This window comes from Procambarus clarkii, chromosome 12 (assembly GCF_040958095.1).
Source record: "Procambarus clarkii isolate CNS0578487 chromosome 12, FALCON_Pclarkii_2.0, whole genome shotgun sequence".
In the NCBI taxonomy this organism is placed as follows: domain Eukaryota; kingdom Metazoa; phylum Arthropoda; class Malacostraca; order Decapoda; family Cambaridae; genus Procambarus; species Procambarus clarkii.
The window spans coordinates 7396777-7414285 of NC_091161.1; the positions used below are offsets into that span (position 1 = coordinate 7396777).

Here is a 17509-nt window from a genome sequence, read left to right on the forward strand (position 1 = left end):
CACCAGTAATCAAGAAAAGAAAGATGAGAATACTCCCAAAGAAGTGGTGGATGAGCAGGCTGGAAGTAAAACCATGTGCAAGAAATCTTACGAAATGGCACCAGACATAAGGATATCAAATGTAAACAACAACACCTCTGCCAGCACTGCATGAGAAGAGATAACAGTATTTGGCATTAAGTACTGGGCAAAAAACCACCACCAAAAAAAAGGAAAGAACCACATGTACAGAATGAAAAGAGAAACAACGTACCAAAGAAAAGTGGTGGAAACAGCGCCAAAAACCAGAGTTGAATATAATGAAACGCCATTTTCTGGTTGAGTTCCGGAGGCTCCCCGGAGCTATCCAGGCTGATATGGATACCCTAACTATTTTGCATCAGCCAAAGTGGGTGGAGTTCTAGGCCTACCGGGGATCATGAGCCAGAACCTGGCCCCCCTCACAGAGGCACGAGGAGCAATGGCCCATAGAAATGCACATGTGATTGGGAGCATTCTATATCTGCCATCGACTGGGACAGGCACCCAGAAAGGTAAGCGCCACAAACCAAACCCCTATTCTGGTTAAAACAACAAAAATTGCCAAACGAGTGGACAGAACTACTCACCAAAATAAAAATGAGCAAGAAGCATGATGTCACACGAGCCGCACCTCATGTCTGCGCATCTCTTCCTCCCCCCTCCCCAGGAGGGGGAAGGGGAAGCCCAGGGAGGGTTCCTGGGGAGCCTCCGGGACTCTCCCAGAAAATGGCATTGCATTACATTCAACATTGGTTTTCTGGGGGAAGCCCCTACAGCTCCACCGAGGGGATACTTCAAAGACGAAAACAGAAGGACGCAACCAGGAGGCAGTCGGCTGCAACAGCTGGCCCAAGGTGACACAGGCCCGACTAGGCCCAGGAACATACAAGGGGGAGCGCGCAGCCAGGACCCAGCACGACCGCCAAAACAACCCTGTGCCCAAATGTCAGCCCAAGACATGCCACTAAAGATGGCAGCAAGCACAGCAAACTTACGAACTTTAGGGGCATGGGGAGAGACCACAGGCCGGCTAGACAGGAGGACCCAGCGGACGACCGGAGAGACCTGAACCCGAGAACAGGGAACAAGGGTAACTGGATCAACCAAAAGCGCAGCTCCAGCCATAGGGGCTGTGGCACGGAAAGAACGGCGGAGAGTCGTAACCGGAAACAAGAAACACCCTAGCCAACCTAGCAAGCAGGAACAACCCCAGGGATCCCACCGGAACTGAAGGGGCCACAACAAACAGAAGGGAATAGAGAAAAGAGCACTCTGCCCCAGAGCAGGATGGCTCGGGTGGAGCATAAGCAGGCCAGAGGTGAACAATGAGCGAGACAACCTGCGAACTGTGCAGAAGGAACAACAAAACCTGAGCAATGCAAAGCGGCTCCGTCAGTGTCGCACGAGACGGGGGGACGGTATGCGGTCAGAAGAAGGCCTTAAACCACCATGAGAGGAGGACAATACCACGACAACAAAGAGCGTACACCTTTGAAGAGACAAAAGGAAAAAGGACAGCCAGAAAACCCCATACCGCTGAGAAGAAGCGCACAGGTGTGACAGATTCAAGAAGCCACCTGACCACCCAACAAATGGTGAGAGACTCGAGTCAAAAGTACCAAATGAGAAGACTCGAGGAGAAGACCGAATCAGCCGCGCAACAGACCGGACCGACCATGTAAAAGAGGCAGAGCCATGGGAAAACCCCTGGATGCGGACACCGAGCAAGCCGCGCTGGAACCACGGCTGTCAAAGAACCAAAAGGAACGTCCGCTAGAGAACAGGAACCCAAACCCGGCGAGCTGGGAAAGAACCAACCCGGCCAAGCCGACACCACGTCCGGGAAGCATCAGCTTTCCAGGGGACCCCTTGAAGGAACAATATGCCCGATAACTGACGGTAAGAAGCCGCTGCTTGCAGAAACTGCCAACCACAAACTCCGCAAACAGCAAGGGCAAAAATAGGGCAGCGAGAAACCTAAGAGCTAAGGACCTAGGCAGAGGCCAACAAGGAACCGAGCACCACAAGCTGAAACCCGAGACACGAAGCGAAAAACAGTGACACCGGAACCCGCAGGAGCGGCATCACCAGCCCCAGCAGGGTAGAACGAAGCACAAGTCACTGAGGAAGGCAGGAGATCCTTGAAAGACATGTACCACTAAAACAAAAATGTACTGTCCGGAAAGGAACACAAAGAAAAGCCATAGCTAGGGCCAGAAGCCAAGCACCCCCTGCCCCACCGAAAAGGAACTGTATAGGCAGGAGTGGGTGAATGGAAGCCACATACACCAGCAGACATTGCAACCCAGAAGCTGGTAGTGACAGACAAGGAGAAGAACTCGGAGCCATACTGGAACACTGGGCCAGGTCTATAACCAGAATCTGAACAAGAAGCCTAGTACGAGCATAAGAATAGCCAATAGGTACCTACTAAGACACACAACAATGTGTAGGTGTAAAAATGCAATGAAAAGACCTGAAATACAGTCCAAGCAAGCACTGGAAGCCAGGGACAAGAGCATAAGCAATTGACAACAGAAGGCACATGAACCATATACACAGACTAGTTGCGAGGAAAAAACATGACACTTACCCAAACTCATGTGCAAATGAGTGAAGCAAACCCCACATGAGCACCAAAACTCAGACCCCAAGAACAGGAAACCAGGCTTCCAACCCATAATAGGAAGGGGAAAGGTACAGAAGGTGTATACATATGCCATACCCATATAAGACATATGTATGTGTATTTTGACTTCAGTCATGTTATTGTGACTCATCGTCTGCATTTGTATGTGTATACGGAACGTACATATGGTTGAACCCCATGTTAAAATCCGACTAGAAGGTCAACTGGTTCAACTCGCACTCCGCGCCCCCACAATGGTCGCCCAAGGCAAAATCGGAGAACTCCCCAAGAATATTGTGGAAAACATCTTGTGACGGTAACGCGTTGGTGTTCGGCTGTTTCAAAAGCTAGGGGTATGGCCTCGTCACATATAGAAACAAAAAGAAAAAAATCTGGAACTTCGTCTGTGGTAAGGTAATGGGAAGACACACAAAACACAAGTAAATTTAACAATGAGATTTTAATTACGTTAGAAAAGCAAAACATGAATAAAATGGACATACAAATTGGAACATAAAATCAGTCAATCAAAATAATAAGAATAATCAAATGACAAAATGAAAAGTTACGTTAAGACAAGTGAGTAATAACAAGTGAACAATATACAATCAGATAATAGGTGCAGGAATATTGGCTTTAAGCTGCCACCTCTCTTAGTACACGTAAGCCAGAGCTTAGTCTACCAACGAGACGTGTTAACTTGTTGAAAGCACTGGATATTCTGAGGTCTGTAGGTCGTGTGGCCCCAGACATCAGGTAGTGTGGCGGGTGGAGGGCAGGTGCAACTGGACACACAGCCAATCAGCGATGAGCAGGCGACTGACAGGTAGTTTGGTGATTCGAGTGGCGGAGGGGGGGAGCAGGTGTTCCTGGTGCTGCATACGTTTGCTCTCTGGCAAACCTTGGTGTTGTATTTGTTGGATATTTCTTCCATATTAGTTGTATAGGGATGTATATAGCGACGAACTTGGGAGGGAAGAGCAGGCTCAATCTCTTGAAGGAGATTATCGTCACAACTCTTCCCCGAAGCCTGCGGTTCTGGAAGAAGTACGTCGTTATGTGGTGGAGTAATAGATGGAGTCGCTTCTACTTCATAAACTCTGGAGGGAGCATCGGCTAAGATGTTGTCGGAACCTTGGTATAGCGTGTCTCTAGGTTGAATTCCTGCAGTTATCAAGCCCATAGTAGAAGACGTTAAGATGAGAAGTGGGCGTGCTGCAGGAGGTGTAGGGTGGTGTGGTCCGTGTTGATGGTAGACCGAGCACTTTTCAGGTGTGGAGTAAAGTGCTGGAGCTTCAGGATGATGAAGAGTAGCTCCTTGCCAATTGTTCCGTAGTTCCTTGTAGCAGTAGTCGCTGACAGGTGTATTCTCCTCGCCTCGTTGCTGCATCTCGACACCGCCAACGTCGGTACCACTGGCGTCGACATGGAGGATGAAGGGCTTATCTGACGAGGTGAGAGTGGAATTAGAATATGGCAAAGGAGCACTATTAGGGTCCTGAAAATGGTTGGGATTATCAATATGGATTTTTGAATGAGAAAGCGCTGACTCCTTGTCAGTGCTTTCGGGAGAAGAAGCTGGGAAGGTCTCACTGTGGATGTAGGGTTCTGTGAAGGTAGAATAATTGATCATGACAGTGGGAGGAGTACCATTATATTGCTTCAGGAGGTTGACGTGGCACAGCTGGGTCTTCCGCCGCCTATCTGGAGTCTCGATAACGTAGTTGTGGTTGTTTCGACACTCCTTGATGCGGTAGGGTTCTGAAAACCTGTTTTGTAAAGGAGAACCTGGGATAGGAAAGTATGCTAGTACAAAGTCTCCCGGCTTAAATTTTCTTACTTTGCTGGTCTGGTCGTAATGAGTCTTCATCCTCTCCTGGGCTTTCAATAGATTATCATGGGCAAAACGGTGGACTCTCTCTAGAATGTGTTGAAGGTTTTGAAGAAACTGGGGCACATTCTGATGCTCGCTGACATCTCTGAGAGAGTCTTTGAAAGCCTTAAGGGGAGTACGGCACTTACGGCCGTAGAGCATCTCATAAGGAGATACTCCTAGGGACTCATTGGGAAGACTTCTGTAAATACACATTATAAGGTCGATTTGCTTATCCCAATCCTTAGAGGTTTCACTACAAAACTTTTTCAAGAGTGCTTTGATAGTCTGATGACTACGCTCAAGAGAACCCTGTGAAGCAGGATGATAGGGGCTGGACAATACCTGTTTGATGTTGAACTCCTCCAGTGTCCTTTTGAAGAGATCACTGGTGAAGTTGGTACCACAGTCGCTCTGAATCTCCTTGGGAAATCTGTATTGAGTGAAGATCTTCAATAGTTGCTTTACAACCGTAGCAGCCGTGATGTTCTTCACTGGAACTGCTATGGGAAATCTGGTGGTAGGACACAGGATGGTTAAGATATAGGCGTTACCTGAACTGGTCCGAGGTAAAGGACCAACACAGTCTATTATAAGTCTGTGGAAAGGTTCCGCAGGCACCTGTATGGGAATCAGTGGCGCTCTGGGAATGGAGATGTTTGGTTTGCCTGCCATCTGACATGTATGACACTGTTTTACGTACTGTTTGACGCTATTTACCATACCTGGCCAGTAGTAGTCTTGACGAATCCCATGGTAAGTCTTGTTGAATCCGTAGTGGGAGAGTGCTCCATGGGCCAGGTGTAGAATAGTGGGCCGCAGGCTGGTAGGAATCACAAGTTGTTCGATGTTGGCCCAATCGTCGTCCTCCTTCAGTTTACTGGGTCTATATCTGCGGTAGAGCAAGTCGTTCTCTAGGAAGAACCCAGGAATACTGTCGGGTTGAGTCTCAGCCTGGAAAAACAATGGTGTTAAAGTATGATCTTCCCTCTGCAACTTACGGAACTCCAACTTGGTCAGATTCGGGGGTAGTTTCTGAGGGTCTTGAGGGACAGCGGTAGCAGTAGAGTCAGCTGGCTGTGGACGTGCGGCTTGTGCACGGGTGGTCACGAGAACCGGAGGAGAAACTTCATCACTCTCTTGAACCTCTGCTGGAACATACGCTAGTATAGGGTTAATTGGCACAGAGGTACACACCTGGGGTTTGTCCATGACGATCAGGTTGGTCGGTTGCAGGTCTTCTGCCAAGTCATTGCCTAGGAGAAGTTGCACTCCAGGCATGGGAAAAGGCTTTTCCCTGACGGCGACTTGGACTTCTCCGTTCACGTAGGGACAATCCAGGTGGACTCTGGCGAGAGGGTAAGGAGTGGTAGCAGTGAGGTCAGTGATGAAGACAGTTTCTCTGGTGTAGGCGATGTTGGGCACAGCCGACTTCAAGATGATCGATTGAAGAGCCGCTGTGTCCCTCAAGATCTTCAATTTGAAACGTCCCTCCGGATTTGAACCGTTGGCAGAGACAGTTCCAGTATACAGGTGGTTACTGAAAAGAGAAAGATCATTAACATTAACACCAACATTCATCACAGGCTTACCGGACTTAGGAGGAGTTGGTTTGGGTTTCTGTGTTTCAGTGGTTCCTTTGTATTGAGACTTAGCACACTTGTCTATGGTATGTCCATAGAGTCTACAATACTTGCAGTACAATTGCGAGCCAGCTTGATCGGTGCTCACTTTCTCGTAACTGTACCACGACTTCTTACTGGAGGATGGTTCTGGTGTCAGCCGGTGGATGAAGCTGTAAGTGTCAGCCGACTTAGCACACTTCAGGTAGTCAGTTTCTTCTTTATCTGCTAAATAGAGACGGATAGGAGGCGGCACACGCCTCAAGAATTCTTCAACTAGCATCAGGTTGACGAGTTCTGTAAAAGTAGAGACATGTGCTGCTTCCAGCCATTTCATAAAATATCTCCGTTTTGTGTTAGCAAACTCGAGGAAGGTAGTGGTACTTGCCTTCAGGTGGTCACGGAATTTCCTTCGATAACTTTCTGTGGAGAGGAGGTAGGCGTCCAACACGGCTTGTTTCAGAGTCTGGTAGTCATTCTCAGACGCCAAAGTACTGAGTGTGACTCCAGCTCTACCTGTAAGATGGACTCTGAGAAGTGTGGCCCATTGGTCGACAGGCCAACTGAGTTGATTAGCAAGGGTTTCAAAGGTGGTAAAAAACACATCAACTTCTGCTTCTACAAAGGATGGCATTAACTTACTTGCATGTGATATATTAAAACTGATGGGAAGATTGGCAGTAGCTTGCTGGCGTTGAGCGAGGTGGGAAGTTTCCAACGCAATTTCTTGTTGACGACACTCTAGAGCCAGAGTTGCTTGTTGCTTGTCATGTTCGCGTTGCATCTGCAACTCGCGTTGTTTTGTTTCAAGCTGTACTCGTTCACGTTCACGGAGTAAGGCAATCTCACGTTCTTGTTCTTCTCTCCTCAAGGCAGCTTCACGTTCTTGTTCTTCTCTCCTCAAGGCAGCTTCACGTTCTTGTTCTTCTCTCCTCAAGGCAGTTTCACGTTCCTTGAGGGCGATTTCTCGTTCGTGTTCTTCCCTTCGTATGGCAGCTGCTCGTTCTTGATGTTCGAGGGCTTCCCTTTGCTGCTCACGTTCAATCTTGGCCAGCTCTAGTTTGAGTTTCATCGTTGCCAAATCAGTTTTATCTGCAATATAGTAAGTTTCATGAGTTTCAGAGTCTATCTTACCTTGCTCTAAGAAATGATCCAGTAACAGGTTGTGTATTTCACTCTTGTTGGCTTGGTAGGGGACTGTTAGTTGATACTCATGTGCAAGAGTTTGTAATTCAGTCTTCTTGGCATGACTTAAAGTCCCTATTGTACCAGCTGGATCTGCACGGAAAGCTTAGAGACGAAACATGGTGAAATTAGCAAATAAATGTACAACGAATATACCGTTATAGTGAATGTCAGAAACAGGACAACGTGGCAACTGGTACCTATCCTGTGGAATCTTTAACAATTAAAGTTAAGTACAAGATGTTAAATGATTAATTTAAATCAAAGGCGCAGGAAATCTTGTACCCGGTACTCATGTAAGAGGATAAGGGCAAGAAAATCCTACTAAACAAATGAAACAGTTTCGAAAACAAATGAAACAGTTAATTGCCTCAAAAGTAAAATTGGTAGTCCAAGGATGTAGGCATACCTTGCAGAGTCTCTATAGGACATGCGCAAGTTTTTCCTACTGAAATTAATATGATACTTACAGAATTAGCAAACTTTTGTGCTCTGAAAAAGTAAGTTAATTCCCTACCGTTGTATGTATCATCATCTCTGACTGACGTGTAGGGGTGCGAGGTGTCAACTGGTGACGAGAACTGTTGCTGAGGTCCCAATTCAGCAACTAAAGTTCGAGCTAGAGGAACTATGGCCCTCTTTGTCCTCCTACAGTCAGATTGCAGAAGATTGGGTACTCTTGACCCGGGGCAGACCACAGTACCAGGGTACCTATATGATGATCTGTCAAAAATGAGAAATATTCAAGGGACAAAGATGGTAAACACGAGTAATAACACGGAGGGAGAGATGACCAATTAAGAGTATGACTGCGGCCTACAGTCACCACGTAATCCAAAGTTGTCTCACCTTCACCATATGTTACTCTCGTAATGCACAATACACTCCGCACCATATAAAAAATGAAATTGAATATGAAAAATAGTAAAAGCTACATTAACAAAGTTAAATACGCTTACCATAAATTACTACTTGGCACCAGTACCTGAGTGAAGCTCCTAGGACAGGCCCCCACTTAATATGTGACGGTAACGCGTTGGTGTTCGGCTGTTTCAAAAGCTAGGGGTATGGCCTCGTCACATACAGAAACAAAAAAAAAGAAAATCTGGAACTTCGTCTGTGGTAAGGTAATGGGAAGACACACAAAACACAAGTAAATTTAACAATGAGATTTTAATTACGTTAGAAAAGCAAAACATGAATAAAATGGACATACAAATTGGAACATAAAATCAGTCAATCAAAATAATAAGAATAATCAAATGACAAAATGAAAAGTTACGTTAAGACAAGTGAGTAATAACAAGTGAACAATATACAATCAGATAATAGGTGCAGGAATATTGGCTTTAACCCTTAACATGCTCGGGGTCTAATATCCTGCTATCCACACAGGGGCATGTCATTTTGAAAAAAAAAAAATTTTTTTTTTTGCTAATCTGTTAAGTTCTGTTCACTGATCACGGGAAAAATAAAAAAAAAAATTCTATTGTACTTACTTTTGTTGCAATAGAGCCGAGAAGCTCGGTGATGACGTCACAATCTGCATGTTCGCTCATGCAGTACACGCCCGGGAGGTGTTGCGCGCGGTCCTCAAACAGCCAGAGTTGCCACAAATATATTTTTGCGCTATTTATTTACAATGTCTAAGCGCATTTTATCTAATTTTTTTTCACTAATTGTGTTTCAAATACTGTTTGAACATATTTTGTATCAATAATTGTTGCATATTTGAGTATACACAGGCGCACACAAATGTTTTCAATTACGGCAATATAATATGTCATTACAGGCTATTATATTGTATGTTCTGCTTATATTTGTATATATTTACACACACGCACACGCTATCTGCTTATATGTTTACATATTTACACACTCGCACACGCTATACACACTTTGAAGCACACTTAGAAGATTTCTAGACTGTGGTAGTCATTGAAGCAGTCGACAGCACATAATGGGATACCACACGTTTCACACCATGTTTGCACAAGCTTCCGTTTCTTGTCTCTACGTGTCGTTGTTTTACACACCAAGCAATCACGTTGGGCTATTGCACGCTTCACACCAGGTGGCAAATACTTAAGTTTGTGTGCTAGGAAGCCTTCAGTGTGAGCGAGGCGTGGAGTACCAGCATGCTGCAACAGTGGGTTTATGATGGGCCGCTGAATACCTGGGACATCTTTTGCAAACTTTCCTAATAACTGTATTGCAGCATCAAATACAAAGTCACGGAAAGTGGGCTTACGTCCAGTTCTCACAAGGTACATGTTGAAACAGTTCAGCATGCTCATGTCCACAAGATGGAAGAACACTTTTTTCGTCCACCTACATGTCTTCCGCACACACTCTGCAGTGCCAATCATCATGTCTGATTTATCAATCAACCGCATGTTGATATTATAGTCTAAAACACAGTCTGGCTTATATAGTGGTGCGTTTGTTTTATGGCTCACTTTCCCACTGTTCACCATTGTTCCATCATGAATTGTTGTCAACAAGTTCACCTCTCTTTTGTCTTTCCACCGAACTGACAGAATGTTATCACTTTTCCTTCTCTGACACTCGCCAACTGCAATGTCGTTGTCAAACACAGGCATTTCCCTTCGTTGTGGCTTTACTGTACCAACCAATCCGGTTCTATTTTCTAGCAAGAACCGAGCTAGCAAGGGACTTGTATAGTAATTATCTGTGTATAAAATGTGTCCCTTGTTCATCCACGGAGCCATGATGGTCTTCACTACACTCCCCGAGAATCCATGTTCGTCGTTACCGGGAATGTCTACATCACTAGCCGAGTACAGAATCATGTGTAACACGTATCCTGTCTCACAATCACAAAGAACAAAAAATTTCAGGCCAAATCGGTTTCGTTTTGAGGGAATGTACTGTTTGAATGGAACACGTCCCTTGAAAAGTATGAGAGATTCATCAACCACCAGCTTCTGTGCTGGTACGTAAAAATCTCTGAATTTTCCAATAACATCGTTCATGTAGTGCCTCACTCGCCACAGTCTATCATCAGGTGTTCGGTCCTGAACACTTCCAAAATGTAGACACCTGAGGAGTATCTGAAACCTGTCTCGTGACATATATTTCCCGAATAAAGGTGTTGGTATTGTCTTGTCCTTGCTCCAATAGTCATTTATTGCATGTTTGTGACAGTGCTTCATCAACAAACAGAGTGCCAAAAACACATACATTTCCGCCACTGTGGTATTTTTCCAACGCTGCAGTCGTGAAAATTCTGTGATTTCCCTCTCAATCAGGTAAGCAGCATGCAGGTTCGTTTGGTGTACAATGTATTCCATGAGTGGTTCATCATAGAATGCTGTAAAATATTCCATCTCAGCCATGTCCTCACCTTGATTAGGGAAAAGGTTTGTAATCCCTACATCTTTATTGTCAAAGTGAAGAATATTAGGAATAAAATCGTCACCATCACTCCACTCAAGTACACCAGGCGTCCTGCGAGATGCAGAGGAAAGACGGCGAGGAAGCGATGCATACCGGCGACCAGGAGCTGAATACCGTCTGCGAGAAGCACGGCGGCTACGTGCACGTGAGGTGGGTGCACGTGAGGTGGGTGCACGTGAACACGAGGGTCTTGGTCCCTCATGTGGTGCCATGCGGTGGCGCTTGGCCGGGCGAGATGCTGCTGACGCGACAATTTCTCGCCCAGTTACACCACTGGTACCAGCCACAGGCTCAATAAAACTTTGATCTGAGTCACTAAACCCAGAAAAGGAGTCACCTCCCTCTGACTCGTCACCCTCAAACAGAAAATATCCACAGGAACTGTGAGGTCGTGGTAGAATTGGGGTAGAAAATGGGCGAGGAGGCATGGGAGAGCGTATAGGCCTCGCCATGGCATGGCGATCATTCTCACTTTCACTGCTGCTGCTACTATCACCCGACAACTGTGTGTAATCCTCATCGTTGTCTGAATCGTCAAACACACTTTCTTCACCTTCAGAGAATAATTTGTGGGCTATTTGCTCTGGGGTGAGGGACTGAGTGGTGCGTGCCCGTGAGGCGTTTGACCGTGCACTTGCCATGGTGACTCTCGCTAAACTGAGGCCTCCCATGCCATCGGATCATGAGCTGGATTTTTTTTCAAAATGGCCGCTGTTTACTAGAGCCCCTGGGCAGCGTATGGGACCCCCAGCTACACCGCGGGCCATTCAAATCGTGCGCGGTACCCATACACTTCATATGAAGTGAAGCGCAGTTGACTGGTAAAACGATTTACACTTCATATGAAGTGATGCGCACTTTAAGGGTTAAGCTGCCACCTCTCTTAGTACACGTAAGCCAGAGCTTAGTCTACCAACGAGACGTGTTAACTTGTTGAAAGCACTGGATATTCTGAGGTCTGTAGGTCGTGTGGCCCCAGACATCAGGTAGTGTGGCGGGTGGAGGGCAGGTGCAACTGGACACACAGCCAATCAGCGATGAGCAGGCGACTGACAGGTAGTTTGGTGATTCGAGTGGCGGAGGGGGGGAGCAGGTGTTCCTGGTGCTGCATACGTTTGCTCTCTGGCAAACCTTGGTGTTGTATTTGTTGGATATTTCTTCCATATTAGTTGTATAGGGATGTATATAGCGACGAACTTGGGAGGGAAGAGCAGGCTCAATCTCTTGAAGGAGATTATCGTCACAATCTCGATAACCCATGAAACGAAAATCCAAAGTTAGTAAATGTCAGGTTAGATTAGGTTAGGCTAGAGCAGTGTCGTCCCACTGTGTCATGGGAACATCAATTCTATGGGGAAATGGTGAACATTAAAATCACTGCTCGCCAACATCAACCCTGGTGACCACCGCGGAAACGCAACACATGGGGCGACCTAACTGCGACGTAGGTCAGACATTATTATGGTTCGGAACATATATAAGGGTGCAGCCAGGCACTGAACGACGGGCAATGAATAAACGTCCAGAGTCACGGCTTACAAAGACACCAGACCATATAATCTCACCTGCAGAGCAGAGGCACTATCGGGTCACGACACAGCTTAGCCATGTAAAAGTCTGGGAGCATTGCTAATGGAGCATGTCCAGAGATGCTTGTGCAGGAGATCAGGTGCAGTGGAGAGGTAGAGGAGGGGCCACCCCACACCCATAAGCAGAGAAATAACAAGATGTGCTCCCCATATATAACCTAGAACGACCCCATAACCAGGGGGCGAAGACTGGAGAGATAAGAGGAGCGAGAGCAGTGTATAACCCGTGAGAAAGTGCACTTATCACCGACACAGGTGTACACCGACCAGAACAAAACAATCACCCACAGAGCATGCGCAGGTCCGGGCTGCACCACTGCTCCCCGGACCTCCGGGGAGGGTGCCAACAAGGAATATGGAACCATTATTAGTAAAGTTGAGATAAGAACGGACAGAGGTGACTATTAACCCTTCCACTGCTAAGGGGTCCTGAGGACATTTACACCCCTGTGTGCAAGAAAAAAAAATCTAAAAAATTATTTCATCTTCTAAAAATGTTAATTTGTGTTCCCTGAGCACGGGAAAAATAAAAAAAAAATCGTAGGCGACATACTTGGGCGCAATAGACCGAGGAAGTCTGGCAAAAAGTGGGCATTGGCAGAGCGGTCATCAGAGCCAGTCAGCGTCCCCTGCGCTAACAGGTGGGAGTTGCCACAAATATATTATCACCTAATTATTTCAATGTCTCTGATTTTTTCTTAGTTTTTTGCAGTAATGTTATTCAATAGTGTGTATTGTAATATATTTATATAATAAAAGTGGTGAATAATCGCTATACTCGCTAAAAGTATGGTGTACATATTAGTGATTCAGTTATTATGTTCATAAAACAATAAACAAATAGTTTTGCTGCTATTACACTCTATACATACGTTATTTATAAGTATCTGCATGTTTTGTTCACCATAACGAACCACTAAGTTGGTATTGAGAGTCGAAAAGCAACGAGGAGTGAATACCACACACCAGCCAGCCACTCGTTGCCACTCCCTCAACATTGCCTCACTCGCCCACTTTTTCCTTCCACCATCCTGTTTTATATTTTATTCACAATATACAGACGTTATATATAAGAATCTACATGTTTTGTTCACCAGAACTGTACAACTAAGCTGATATAGTTAGTTCAGGCACTAAGAGTCGTCGCTATACACAATCAGCTGGTGGCTCCCTCACTCATTCATGGTCATACGCACTAAACTTTTTCCCCCAACAATACTGTTTGCAGTGTTATTACACTATACACACATTATATATAAGTATCTACATGTTGTATGCACCTTAGCTGTACACCTAAGCTTGTAGAGTGCCCAAAGAGCATAGTGGCCACCCTCTACACAGCCAGACAAATCATGCAGACGACATCACCTCCGTCACCCAAATGGCACCTCCCAGCATAATCCTTTTGCTGTTATTACACTAATACACACACATTATATATAAGTATCTACATTTGTACTTGGTTGATGGGGTTCTGGGAGTTCTTCTACTCCCCAAGCCCGGCCTGAGGCCAGGCTTGACTTGTGAGAGTTTGTCCACCAGGCTGTTGCTTGAAGCGGCCCGCCGGGCCACGTACCCACCACAGCCTGGCTGATCCGGAACTTCTTTTAGAAAACCGTCCAGTTTTCTCTTGAAGATGTCCACTGTTGTTCCGGCAATATTTCTTATAGTCGCTGGGAGGACGTTGAACAACAGCGGACCTCTGATGTTTATACAGTGTTCTCTGATTGTGCCTATGGCACCTCTGCTCTTCACTGGTTCAATCTTGCATTTTCTTCCATATCGTTCACTCCAGTACGTTGTTATTTTACTGTGTAGATTTGGGACCTGACCCTTCAGTATTTTCCATGTGTATATTATTTGGTATCTCTCTCGTCTCCTTTCTAGAGAATACATTTGGAGAGCTTTGAGACGATCCCAATAATTTAGGTGTTTTATCTCGTCTATGCGTACCGTATATGTTCTCTGTATTCCCTCTAGTTCAGCAATCTCTCCTGCTCTAAAGGGGGAAGCGAGTACTGAGCAGTACTCGAGACGGGAGAACACAAGTGACTTGAAGAGTACAACCATTGTGATGGGATCCCTGGATTTGAAAGTTCTCGTAATCCATCCAATCATTTTTCTGGCTGACGCGATATTTGCTTGGTTATGCTCCCTAAATGTTAGATCGTCGGACATCATTATTCCCAAATCCTTGTGTTCACCATAGAGAACCACTGAGCTGGTATGGTGAATGCAGACAATAACAGGTGACCACACAGTCAGTAAACGATGCAATCTTCCTCCGTCCCTCAGCATCACTCCTCCCACAGCATCACTCCTCCCACAGCGCTAATTATTACAACAATCCTGCTATTATCACAAACCTGGTTATTTTTAGCACAGTTAGGGGTCATTTGTAATATTGTCATCGCTAAATAATAGCAATTATATATTTATTTTGACATTTTTCGGCAATGCTGTGGTCACAAGCTGAACAGCAATGCTGTTCGCTCATGCTGCGTGCGCCAGCCTTGGTTGCTCCAACAGTACTGTGCTTCTCACACCTGAGAATGTTGCCCACGATTTAAAAAAAAATGGCATCTGTTTACAAGAGCCCTGAGGAAGCTTATGTGAACCCCGTGTAGCCGCAGACCATTTGAATCGTGCCTGGCACCCTATGGCGTATATATATACGCCATACGCACAGTGGGACATGTTACTCATGGCGTGTGTATATACGTCATGCACAGTTTAAAGGTTAAACTAACAAAAGTCGTGAGTTCACGACTTTTATTAGGCTATCATCTAAATTAGTTAGTAGTAAGTAAAGTTCTCATCTGTAGAAGAGGTAAACTCTTAATTTCATGCATAATATATTATAAAGTGATTGAAGGGGGATAGATGGTTTATGATATTTTGAATAATAAACATATATAGCCATGTATATAATGACAGGTTACTCATTTTTCTCAGGTCCAGGATGATCAGAAGCATATCCTCCAGGATCTTCACAAAGTTCTCTGCAAGAGATACAAAGGGCCAAAACCACCCTCATGCTAGCCAAGCAGAGTAGAGATTTAAGTTTGCAGAGTCATGCTTATGTTAAACGGAAGGGGAACTTGTGCCGTTCCTTCTGCAAAAATTGCACATTTGGTTCATTCCATATACCGTAGTACCTGCCCTGAACGACACTTTGTTCCAGATATCGCCATGCATGCATGCGTGTGTGTGTGTGTGTGTGGTTTATCTGAGGTTTATGATGTTTTATAACAATGATGATCCGAGATGATTCAGGTAATAGGCAATGATTCTCAGGCTTTAACATTTTATATTTGTTCTTGAATAATTAAGTAGCTTGGTAGCTACTTAATCACTACTTATTTTAATATTTGTATGTATTTTGATAAATTGTAGCAAGATACAGTAGGGATTTTTTATTGGCCGAATAGGAAAGAAAGAACTGTACAGTATTTGTTTTCAGACATGACTTCCAATTTTACAAGGACCAAATTTATTTTAGCTAGAATTATTGTAAATGAACAAATGAACTTCCTGAGACCTCTTGAAATGTTCACATTTTTGGAAATTGTAATACAGTATTTGTTGAAGAGTTGCATCTTGATGTTTTTTTTTTAAATAAGCTGTATACCAGTGCAATTTGTAGCAAGAAATTTAAAATAGCATTTATGGCTTTTTATAGTTTGCAAAGTTTTGCAGCAAGTGCAAGATGAAAACTTTGCATATTTTGATTGCATTGTTGTTACAGCTAGAAGCATTTTTCTGAGAGCCCCTTTATGGCTCCCTGAAGCTCTCTCACCGAGCTGGCTCCCCACTACTAGGTCACATCAGTTCCAGGAGTCCTACTTGGCCTACCAGAGATTAGGGGCCAGATTCACGAAGCAGTTACGCAAGTACTTACGAATGTGTACATCTTTTCTCAATCTTTGATGCCCTTGGTTACATTTACTAAACAGTTTATAAGCATAAAAACTTCCCAATCAACTGTTGGTATTGTTATAAACAGCCTCCTGGTGGTTCGGAGCTCATTAACTGTTTAATAATTGTAAACATAGCCTCCAAAGATTGAATAAAGATGTACAGGTTCGTAAGTGCTTGCGTAACTCCTTCGTGAATCTGGCCCCAGAGCCAGAATCTGGCCCCAGGCCACCCAGTGGTAGGCATCAGTACTAACTGGTTCAAAATAGTTTCGAGGGGATTTTATTTTTTGCATAGTTACTCTGGTGTTTGGGTGACATCTTCAGTAATGCCTATTAAGAAGTTTACTTTAATTTGTGCTCTCTTATATTCAGCTTAATTTACCAAAAAAGTAAAATCCACACCTGGTTTCTTAAAAAAAAAAAAACAGTATACAGTTACTGAACTTTTCTTAATATTAGTGTGACTTTGTCGTAAAGTATTTGACTAACATAATAAATGTTTCTGCATATGAAGCATGTCACTCTGGACACTGTAAGGCTATGTATGTGTAGTTAGGAAATTCTTCAGTGCCATCAAACCCCAGATCAAGTGAAGTATCCAGATTTATGTATATTTGGCTGTGTGATGTCATTGAAGAATGTGTGTGTGTGTGTGTATAGCCGAGATTTTAGGGAAACTGTGTATACTTTTGTGTGTAATTCAATTGTTCTGTTCCCCTTTATGATCATCTTGGTGGGGTTATGATGGTATTATTGCATCATAATGGTTTCCATGTTAAAGGCAGCATACCAGGTATGCGGTTGAATTAAATGGCGTTTCATCAATATTTATACAGATGTAAATCAAGATAATTTAATATTTTGGTAAATTTATTTTTTCCAATTCAGACAAGATGATGCTAATGATCTAATACAATAATTATGTATGTCATGGGGCTATTATATTGTATTCAGTGTTATTAACATCATGTACATTGTATGTATTTTTATAGTCACTTAGCTTTATCTTGAGACTATATATTATGTTGTAAATAAAAGTGCAGCAATAAGTGTGTGTTGTAAGTTATGCATGGCAAATTATGAATTATCTCTACACATATCAAGTTTCTTAAACCTAAATGTCACTGTTATAAACTAGGTGATTAGAATGATTGTAACTTGGCTAATAAGATTAATATTTTGCAGCTTCACATAGATGATACAACCTTACATTTCCGTGGAGAGCCCTTCTGTCTTCCTGGAGCTTACCG

The 17509-nt window shown here is 44.2% G+C and overlaps 1 protein-coding gene across 2 annotated transcripts in view; it reads left to right on the forward strand.

The window, feature by feature from the left end:
- Positions 1–17308, forward strand: part of LOC123749151 (gamma-interferon-inducible lysosomal thiol reductase) — a 124591-nt gene extending 107283 nt beyond the window's left edge. For both annotated transcript variants that reach the window (XM_069323212.1, XM_069323211.1), the window contains exon 5: positions 15295–17308. In XM_069323212.1, the coding sequence (XP_069179313.1) occupies positions 15295–15381 (87 nt within the window). In that variant the 3' untranslated portion in view covers positions 15382–17308. The remainder of the gene's footprint in view (positions 1–15294) is intronic.
- The last annotated feature ends 201 nt before the right edge of the window (positions 17309–17509 follow it).